This window comes from Hylobates moloch, unplaced genomic scaffold, assembly GCF_009828535.3.
Source record: "Hylobates moloch isolate HMO894 unplaced genomic scaffold, HMol_V3 SCAFFOLD_13, whole genome shotgun sequence".
Lineage (NCBI taxonomy): Eukaryota > Metazoa > Chordata > Mammalia > Primates > Hylobatidae > Hylobates > Hylobates moloch.
Genome location: NW_026652288.1, coordinates 36792946 through 36802829, shown reverse-complemented (window position 1 = coordinate 36802829; position 9884 = coordinate 36792946). Strand labels below are relative to the sequence as shown.

Here is a 9884-nt window from a genome sequence, read left to right as displayed (position 1 = left end):
AACAAATAATTTTTTTTTTTTTGAGATGGAGTTTCGCTCTTGTTGCCCAGGCCAGAGTGCAATGGCACGATCTCAGCTCACCACAACCTTTGCCTCCTGGGTTCAAGTGATTCTCCTGCCTCAGCCTCCTGAGTAGCTGGGATTATAGCCGTGCGCCACTACGCCTGGCTAATTTTGTATTTTTAGTAGAGACGGGGTTTTTCCATGATGGTCAGGCTGCTCTGGAACTCCCAACCTCAGGTGATCTGCCCGCCTCGGCCTCCCAAAGTGCTGGGATTACAGGCGTGAGCCACTGCTCCTGGCCCTTCAACAACAAATAATTTTTGAGAGTGCAATTGTGCCAAGCATAGTTCTAGGCACAGACCAACACAACCCTCAGAGTTCCCAGGAGAGTAGGAGTCGACCTATAGACGGGAAATAAGTAACTCGAGATTGGGTAGATGCTACTAAAACAAAATCAGGCCGGGTGTGGTGGCTCACGCCTGTAATCCCAGCACTTTGGGAGGCTGAGGTGGGTGGATCACCTGAGGTCAGGAGTTCAAGACCAGCCTGACCAACATGGAGAAACAATGTCTCTACTAAAAATACAAAATCAGCTGGGTGTGGTGGCGCATGCCTGTAATCCCAGCTGTTCGAGAGGCTGAGGCAGGAGAATGGCTTGAACCCAGGAGGCAGAGGTTGTGGTGAGCCAAGATCATGCCATTGCACTCCAGCCTGGGCAACAAGAGTAAAACTCCGTGTCAAAAAAAAATTAGCCGGGTGTGGTGGCACGTGCCTGTAATCCCAGCTACTCGGAAGGCTAAGGTAGAATTGCTGGAACCGGGAGGTAGAGGCTGCAGTGAGCCAAGATCATGCCACTACACTCCATTCTAGGAGACAGAGCAAGACTCCATCTCAAAAAAAAAAAAAAGAAAAAAAGAAAATCAAACAAGTTGTGGTGGCATGGTAACCCACCTGGATGTGTTGAGCTAGGAAGGGCAGGGAAGACCTCCCTGAGAAGGGGATATTAGGATTGGTGAAGCTATTGGGGAAAATGTCCACTGGGCAGATTTAACAGTAAGGGCAAAGGCCCTTGGGTGAGAAGGAGCTGGGGTCAAGGGAGCCCAGCTGAGTGAAGGAGAGTGGGAGATGGAACTGAGAAACTTGTCCGAAGTGAGAATAAGTCAGTCCTTGCAGGTCTTGGTGGAGTTGGCGTTTTATTGAGTGTGTCAAGAAGTCACTGGAGGCCGGGCGTGGTGGCTCACGCCTGTAATCCCGGCACTTTGGGAGGCTGAGACGGGAGGATCGCTTGATTCCAGGAGTTCACCACCAGCCTGGGCTACATGGCACAACCCCGTCTCTACAAAAAATACAAAAATTAGTCAGGTGTGGTAGCATGTGCCTGTAGTCCCAGCTACTTGGGAGGCTGAGGCTGAGGTGGGAGAATTGCTTGAGCCCATCAGGTGGAGGTTGCAGTGAGCTGTGATTGTACCACTGCACTCCAGCCTGGGCGACAGAGCCAGAGACCCTGTCTCAAAAGAAAAAAAAACAAAAAAAAGGCACTGAAGGTTTCAAGGAGGAAGACATGATTCAATTGCCATCATATTGGGATGCAGACCTGGTTGCTTACCTTTGATTTTTATTTTTTACAATTCCACAGCAAATACCATACCTGGTTGCTTTCTTTTTTTTTTGAGATGGAGTCTCGCTCTGTCACTCAGGCAGGAGTGCAGTGGCATGATCTCAGCTCACTGCAACCTGTGCCTCCTGGATTCAAGTGATTCTCCTGCCTCAGCCTCCCGAGTAGCTGGGACTACAGGTGTTTGCCACCATGTCCGGCTAATTTTTTGTATTTTTAGTAGAGACGGGCTTTCACCATGTTGGCCAGGCTGGTCTCGAACTCCTCGCCTCAGGCAATCCTCCCGCCTTGGCCTCCCAAAGTACTGGAATTACAGGCCTGAGCCACCACGCCTGGCCTGTACCTGGTTGCCTTCTTTAGATCCTCTGGGCCACCTTATTCCTCTCTCTCTCTGGATTGGCACCCACCTGTTCAGGTTATCCCTCCATTTTCTGACAATGACCTCTTCAGGTTGAGAAATCTGGCTTTGACCCAGAAACCACAAGCAAAATCCCCATCCTTTCTCCACCCATGGACTATACTCAGGAGTGGTTCCTCTTCGCAACCCTTCCAGAAAAGTCCCTAATGCTGTGTAGCTCACTTGCTTCATCTCTTCAGAGACCATTGTAAAGGCATAGCCTGTACAGGTATCACATTACCTCTTCCTTCACCTCCTTTCTCCTCTCCCGTATCTCAGCAGCCTGGGCTTGTACCTCCAAAATAAAGCATCAGCACAGGTCAGGCACAGTGGCTCATGCCTGCAATCCCAGCACTTTGGGAGGCTGAGGCAAGCGGGTCACTTGAGGTCAGGAGTTGGAGACAAGCCTGGCCAATGTGGTGAAACTGTCTCTATTTAAAAAAAAATACAAAAATTAGCTGGGCGTGGTGGCGAGCACCTGTAGTCACTGCTATTTGGGAGGCTGAGGCAGGAGAATTGCCTGAACCCGGGAGTGGAGGTTGCAGTGAGCCAAGATCCTGTCATTGCACTCCAGCCTGGGTGACAGAGTAAGACTCTGTCTCAAAAAAAAAAAAAAAAAACAGCATTAGCACCATAACTCTAATCTGGGCTCTGCTTCCCAGCCATCTCTCCTAAAGAGGTCTTTTAGTACTGGGGATCTTTGGGCATTTTCTTGCCCCTCTGGGCTCAGCAGCACATTCAATGACACATACTCCGTGTAACTCAGTTTCTCCCTCCTGTGCCCACCCACGTGGCTGGTGAGTCTAAGAAGCAACATTTATAATAGTGAAGGACAAGGCTCTGGAGGCCATTTCAGCCTAGCTCCCTGGTCCTTGTTCTTCCTGTGTGGCTCTGAACTAAGTGACTTGTCCTCTCTAAACTTCAGGTTCCTCCTGTATAAAAAGTGGTAGCAGTACTTACTTCTATGTAATTATGAGGATTAAAAGACTTAATTCAAATTAAGTGGCCAGAACAGTGCTCTTAACAAGCACTAATTTTTTTCTGAGGCTGGAGTGCAGTGGTGTGACCATGGCTTACTGCAGCCTCAACCTCCCAGGCTCAGGCGATCCTCCCAACTCAGCCTCCCCAGTAACTGGGACTACAGGTGCATGCTGCCATGCCTGGCTCCTTTTTGTATTTTTTGTAGAGGCAGTGTTTCGCCACATTTCCCAGGCTGGCCTCAAGTGGATCCTCCCAAAGTGCTGGGATTCCAAGTGGGAGCTAGAGCACTCAGCCAACAAGCACTCAATAAATGTCATGTACAATGATACACCTACCCCAACTATGGAAGGGAAGTGGTGCTGATGTTTAGGAACTTACCAGGTCCCTCCCACTGACCCAGTGAAGTTTAGAAACATTAGACAACATCACTCTTTCCAAAATACTTTTATTAAAAAAAAAATTACAAACAATCCAAAAAAAAAAAAAAAAAGCCACCACAAACTCTGCCATTCTTTTAAATAACGCGGCATGGAGCAGTTTGGTTTCCACCCTATTGCACGTGGTCCGGCCTGGTTATGAAATCAGAAGGCTGCTGAGACTGGGGTCCTGCCGAGGAAGTGGGGTTCAGCCTGGAGGGAGGAGACCAGCCCCTCCCACCCCCTCAAGGTGCAAGAGGCAGAGCCTGGGTTTCCATAGCAACCTGGCAGCACATCCCTGTCATCCTTCAACAGGCCCAGCTTTATCTTCCCTGAGGCCCCAGTGGTCACAGGGGAGTGGGAACTAGCAGGAAAGGTGGAAGAAATGTGTAAGTGGAAAATCAGACTCCCAGAAACAGAGTCTCATTAAGGCATTTGGAATAGATAAATTAATTCAGGAAGACCCACCTTCACAGAAGGTCGGGGTAACCAGACACACACACACATGCAAGACAGTTTGTGGAACCCTGAAATGGGAACAAAGGAGGCCATAGTCACTGCTTAGAGCCCCCACAAAAACACACACCCAGAGTTGCATTCAGAGATCCAGGCCACCGAAGATGACATGAGGAAGGATCCCCTCTATCACAGTTTTAGGACCCCAGAATGATTTCCATGATGTGATCCAGTTCATTCCACTCCCAGGAACCTGGGGCACAGAAGAGGTTGTGAGGAGGCTCTGGTGGGGCCCGTGCAGGCTCCTTTTCTACCGCAGATGTGTCAATGTCCAGAAAGAAGTCATCCAGGCCAGAGTCCCCCAAGTACCGGGAGCTCAGAGCTTCTAAGAAGACTGGATCAGGCTGGGGTGGCACTTCATTCTGGAGACTGAGGGGAGCCACTGGATTCTGAGGGGGCTCAGTCCCATCCATGGAGGTGTCCAGCTCCCTGAGGATAGAGCCAATGGTGGCTGACAGGGAGAAATCCTCCTCGCCCAGGAAGAGGGGCTCAGGGGGCAGGGCAGGGGTGGGAGCCAGGCGAAGTGCAGCCTGCAGCTGTTGGAGGGTGTTATGGATGAGGACATGCCTGCGGAGGCTGGGTGCTCGGGCGCCCAGGCTGTGCTGGACTTTGTCTAGGGAGATGCGGAGCAGGGCTTGCTGGTAGCTCTGAAGGCCTGCTGGACTCCACTCCCACCTCTCCTCCTCCTCTTCCAAATCAGAGTGTTTCCTCTTCAAGCCTCCCACCATGATGCCCTGTAGAGAGAAGAGGCGCATAGGGGAAGGTCAGACACCAGACACCGTAGTGCTGGCTCAAATCCCACTTTTTCAGGCCTACTGAGTTGTTGGTGATTTTTAATCATCGGAATCTCAGTTTACTGATCTATAAAATGAAGGCTGTCTGAATCCTACAAGGCTAAGGAGGTGAGTACATATATGATTAAGAAAATAAGATCTGGCCTTAAGTACAGCTAGATTTAAATCTCACTCACTTGCCTGTTGTGGCCTCAAACAGTGAATTTACATCCATGAGAATCAATTTCCTCATCTGCCAAGTACGGATCCTAACTCAAGTTCCTCTGAGCCTTAAAACTGTTCTTCCATAATACTAATTTCTTCAAACATGGAGCAAGAAAGACAAGTGTGGAGCACAGAGACCTGGATTGGAAGTAGGGAACCCCAAATCTGAATTCTGTATTGGAAACTGCTCAGCTGCGCGATCATGGGAAGTGATCTGAATGAGTCAATTCTCAGGGCCTCAGTTTCCTCATCTGTAAAATGGGGACTGTAAAAAAATACTTCTTACCACCTCTGTCAAGGAGATGGCACGTATCTATAGGGCCCACCACACAGGAAGTGCTTAATGAACAAGAGTTGTGTTTGTTTTGTTAGAGACAGGGTCTCGCTCTGTCGCCCAGGGCTGAGTGCAGCAGCGCTATCACAGCTCACTGCAGTCTCGAAGTCCTGGGCTCAAGCGATCCTCCCGCCTCAGCTTCCTGAGTAGCTGGGATTACCACCACACCCGGCCTCGATCAAGAGTTAATTGCCAGTTATTCGCTCAACAGATTTACTGAGTGCCTACTATATTCGAATCTCCTGGAGCCCTGTTGGGGAACCCATGTTGAGATTCTTCGTCAACAGTCAGAATATTTCTATGTCCTCTTCCTTAACCGACTGGGAGCACTCCCAAGAGTAGGAAAGGGGCCTGTCTCATTCCCTCTGCTCGCGCTTTCAGAATCCCCCAAAGCGCGCCCCACAGGAAAACTTGCTAGAACTCAGCTCAGACCAAGCCCCGCCCACTCGGGATCCCACCCAATCAGACCGCGACACTGTAAGGCCCCGCCCCTATGGGGCCTTACAGAGCATCAAGGAACGCCCCAATTTGGCCCAGGGGCTTCTGGGAAACGGGGGCCAACAGCCGCCAGGTACACGAATTGACGTCGAGCACGCACTACAATCCCCAGAGGGCTCCGCCCGTCCAGGGGACAAGCCCCCCTCACCTCACCCCCGCTCTCCCTCAGGGCATGCGCACAGGGGCACAGGCGGGTGGGGGAAGGGAACCCGGACGTCCAGCTGTCGGCGCCCGCCGAGCCCCGCCCTCCGTTGCCTCCGGGGCGGTGAGTCTGAGCTCCAGGCCCGGAACACCCCTCCCCCACCCCAGACTCCGGCTCTAAATCTGCTTTCTCCCGGTCCCTCAGTTCCTTGAAAGTCCGGGATTCTCCTTCCAAACTGCCCTTGGATCCAGAGACCCAGATCCTAACACATCGCTCAAAGACGACAATGCTCCGATCTAGTTCGGGAGACTACGTATCCTAATTTTGATACTTCCTCCCACTTCTCCTATTCTCCTGACTTTCAAACGCCCCTGGACTTCACCTCCAAACTCGCTGTCCGGCTCCAAGACCCGAACATTGAACTCTTCCCGGCAACCCCCTTCCCCCGCCAGTGCGTCTTGGAGTCCCAAGAATTCTTGACCCTAGTTCTCTCGCTTCTCCAAATGCTCAGAATCTCAGCCCCAAACCTCTCACACCTTTTCCAGAACACGATAAAGCCCCGAATTCAACGCGTCCGGAAGACCCAAGTGGAATCGAATCTCCAGGTTCCCTGTCTCAGAAGTTCCTCCCCTCTGTTCTCTCGCTTCTCCAAACGCCCAACGTCCCAGCTTCAAACTCCCTCCACTTGAAAATACTGCCCCAACAACCTCGCCTCCCCTCCTGGGTCTCGAACTCAGTCTCAGGTCCCCAGACCCTCCCTATCATCACCCTGAATCTGAGGCCCCCTCCCCCGGTCTCACCCAGACCCCGCCTCCGCAAGTCCCCGGGGCGCGCTTCTCTCTCCCCCAGCCTAAGGTAAATTCCCAAGCCAGGCGACCACTCCTCACCCCAGCTGCCAGGTTCGCCACGACCGCCTCCTGGAACGCCCACAGCGTCGCGACCCGCCAGTGCCAGGACCCACCGGTGACCAGCTGGTGCCTCGCTCACCTCGGCGGGGCCTCTCCGTCTGGCCTGTGGCCCACCAGCCCCGCCCCGGAGCCGAGCCGCGAGCCGCGATTGGCTGGAGTCCCGCCCGCTGCGGGGCGTCGATTGGCTGGGCGGAGCCATCCGCCCGTGCCCCGAGACTCCGGACCCGCCCGCCCCTCCCTAGAGCCCCGGGCCATTTAAAGAAGTGCAACTGGCAGGGGGCGGGGCAGTGCCTCCGGGGTGGAGGCCGGCCGGTCCAACACAACTGCTTCCTTCCACTCAGCTACAGTCCTCGCTCCGAGATCGTCACCATTGCTCCCTGCGGTTCCTTTATGCCAGGCCTGGACTCCACCGTGGAGCCAGAGGGGCTGGCATGCCCCTCCCCAAGTCGCTGTACAGGCGGGCGGGGCCGAGCAACCGGAGGAGGCCGCGCCCCCGGGGTTCCTAGGGCGGACGCTGGGGCGCGGGGGATGACGTAGCGAAAGACCAGCCAATAGTGTGGCGCGGCCCGCGTTGCCTAGCGATCGTAGCCTCGCCCCCTTGCTGCCTTTCTCCCGCCCCCTATACGTTACCGCGCGTCCCCTTCTTAATCCTCAGGTTTTCTCAGCACGTCCTCTGGTGGTCCCACCTGGGTCTCCTTACTATTCATGGCTTCCTACCCACCCCGAAGACAAACTTCAAACTCCTTCCATTTGCCACAAAGCCCCTCACGACCTTGCTTGATGCGTTCTCCTGGTTCTCTCCGATCCTGCCCCATTGAGTTACTTCCAGTTTTTCTAAAACGTCTTCAAGCTGCCATTCACCCCATCATGAAAACGATTTTCTGTTTTCTTCCCTGCCTTACCCCAGTGTCTGCAACAATGCCAGGTACATAATAAGTTCGCAAACATGACAATAAAAGGCCTCTGGATCTTAATTATTAATATTATTTTTTGCCGGGCGCAGTAGCGCACGCCTGTAATCCCAGCACTTTGGGAAGCTGAGTCGGGCAGATCACTTGAGGTCAGGAGTTTGAGACCAGCCTGGCCAACAATAGTGAAACCCTGTCTCTACTAAAAATACAAAAATTAGCCGGGCGTGGTGGCGCACGCTTGTAATCTCAGCCACTTGGGAGGCTGAGGCAGGAGAATCACTTGAACCTGGGAGGTGGAGGTTGCAGTGAAGGCGAGATCGTGCCACTGCACTCCAGCCTGGGCGACAGAGAGATGGGGGGGCAGTGGGGGTTTTCTTGTGTTGCCCAGGTTGGTTTTGAACTCCTGGCCTCAGGCAATCTTCTCGCCTCTGGATATTTAAACTTGTTTCCTCATCCTGAAAATATACCCTCAATTCCCAGGCTGCTTCTCAGAACTCATTTCAAAGGTTTCCTCTTCTCCGAAGCCCTCCCTGGCAGTCCAGGTTGGGTTAGGATCCATTCTAGGATTCCATGGCCTCCTGTGCCGCCATCCCAGTCCTGGACTGTCAGTTACTATATGGACTGAGGAACGCCCCGCCGAGGGCAGTTACCAAGGATATCTCTGTCAACCACCGCTTGGTCTGCAGGATCACCTAGCACAGGGCTGGACATGTAGCAGGTCCCAGTGAAAGTTTGCTAAATGCTCAGGAATGTGACAGAAAAATAAGGCAGAAAGAAGACACTGCTAGTGTCCTGAAAGCCCAAAATGCCCCACCCCTACAACGAGTTTCCCTAAGGGGAGGAGGCAGTTTTCTCCAGGCCACTTCTGGGAAGGGAGGTTTAAGCCTCCTCAGACCAGTTCTTGCCGGTTGGAGTTTGTCAACCAAGTCATCCTGATGTTTGCAGGATAAAGGGGAGGGGAATAGGTAGGTGGGTGGTGTGGGCTGGACGTAGGGAGAGAGAAGCATCTTAGCTCACCCAGGCCTGGGGAAGGTGTCCCCGGGAACAAAAGAAAGGGACAGTAGATTCCAAAAAAGGACATAATTAGGAAGGAGAAATTCTTCCCCTTCCTCCTCCAAAACCTGCTCCTCCTATAGGGTCCACAACTCAGGAAAGCCCTACTGCATTCGGGTTTTTGTTTTGGAGACGGGGTCCCACTCTGTCGTGGATGCTGCAGTTCAGTGGCGCACCTCGGCTCACTGCAGCCTCAGCCTCCCTCCTGAAGCACTACTGTAACTCTGTCCCCGGGTTACAGCCCTGTGCCTCTTCCTGATGCCTCCCATCCACCCCTCACCAACGGTCCACGCAGGCTCCCAGGCATTCCTCCCACCCACTCTCTCCTCCCTTCCTTACGGCTCCTCCTCCAACTCCAACTCCCTCTGGGCTATCAGCCTCCATTCCTGGACCCTTCCTTTCCACCTTCACAGAGTAGCCAAAGGAAGCTTCATAAAACACACACCCAACTGTCCCCTCTGCCTTACCTCTCTGGTGCTCCACTCCTTGCATAAATCCTCAAAATCAAGCACAAACTTTTTTTTATTTTCAGAGACAGGGTCTGGATCTGTCCTACAGGCTGGAGTGCAGTGGCCAGGCCTTGACCTCCTGTCCTCAAGCCATTCTCCCGCCTCAGCCTCCTGAGTATCTGGGACTACAGGTACATACCACCATGCCCAGCTAAGTTTTTAAAAACTATTTTGTGGAGACGGGGTCTCACTATGTTGCCCAACCTGGACTCCTGGCTTCAAGCCATCCTCCCACCTCAGCTTCCTATCTGGGACTACAGGTGCACACCACCATGCCCAGCTAAGTTATTATTATTATTATTGAGATGGGGTCTCGCTCTGTCACCCAGGCTGGAGTGCAGTGGCACGATCTCGGCTCACTGCAACCTCCACCTCCCAGTTTCAAGCGATTCTCCTGCCTCAGTCTCCCAAGTAGCTGGGATTACAGGTGCACATCACCACGCCTGGGTAATTTTTGTATTTTTAGTAGAGACGGTTTCACCATGTTGGCCAGGCTGGTCTTGAACTCCTGACCTCAAGTGATCTACTCGCCTCGGCCTCCCAATGTGCTGGGATTCCAAGCATGAGCCACCATGCCTGGCCAGACTCAATAAACTGTTACTG

The 9884-nt window shown here is 52.9% G+C and overlaps 1 protein-coding gene across 3 annotated transcripts; it reads right to left on the bottom strand.

Annotated features, from left to right (window-relative positions):
* Nucleotides 1-3424: 3424 nt before the first annotated feature.
* On the bottom strand, nt 3425-6931 carry SERTAD3 (SERTA domain containing 3). 3 transcript variants are annotated; one of them, XM_032172888.2, is made up of 2 exons: nt 6788-6931; nt 3425-4662 (listed from the first exon to the last, which is right to left on the bottom strand). In XM_032172888.2, the coding sequence occupies exon 2, from the start codon at nt 4654-4656 to the stop codon at nt 4066-4068; it is 591 nt and encodes a 196-aa protein (XP_032028779.1). In that variant the 5' UTR covers nt 4657-4662; nt 6788-6931; the 3' UTR covers nt 3425-4065. The 3 variants fall into 3 exon arrangements, with proteins under 3 accessions (XP_032028779.1, XP_058282981.1, XP_058282980.1); XM_058426998.1 differs by lacking the exon at nt 6788-6931 and adding an exon at nt 5489-5646; XM_058426997.1 differs by lacking the exon at nt 6788-6931 and adding an exon at nt 4899-5045.
* Between the last annotated feature and the right edge of the window lie 2953 nt (nt 6932-9884).

Excerpts from the sequence above, each read along its gene's own strand:
- SERTAD3 (XM_032172888.2), bottom strand. The coding sequence starts at position 4,656 with ATGGTGGGAGGCTTGAAGAGGAAACACTCTGATTTGGAAGAGGAGGAG.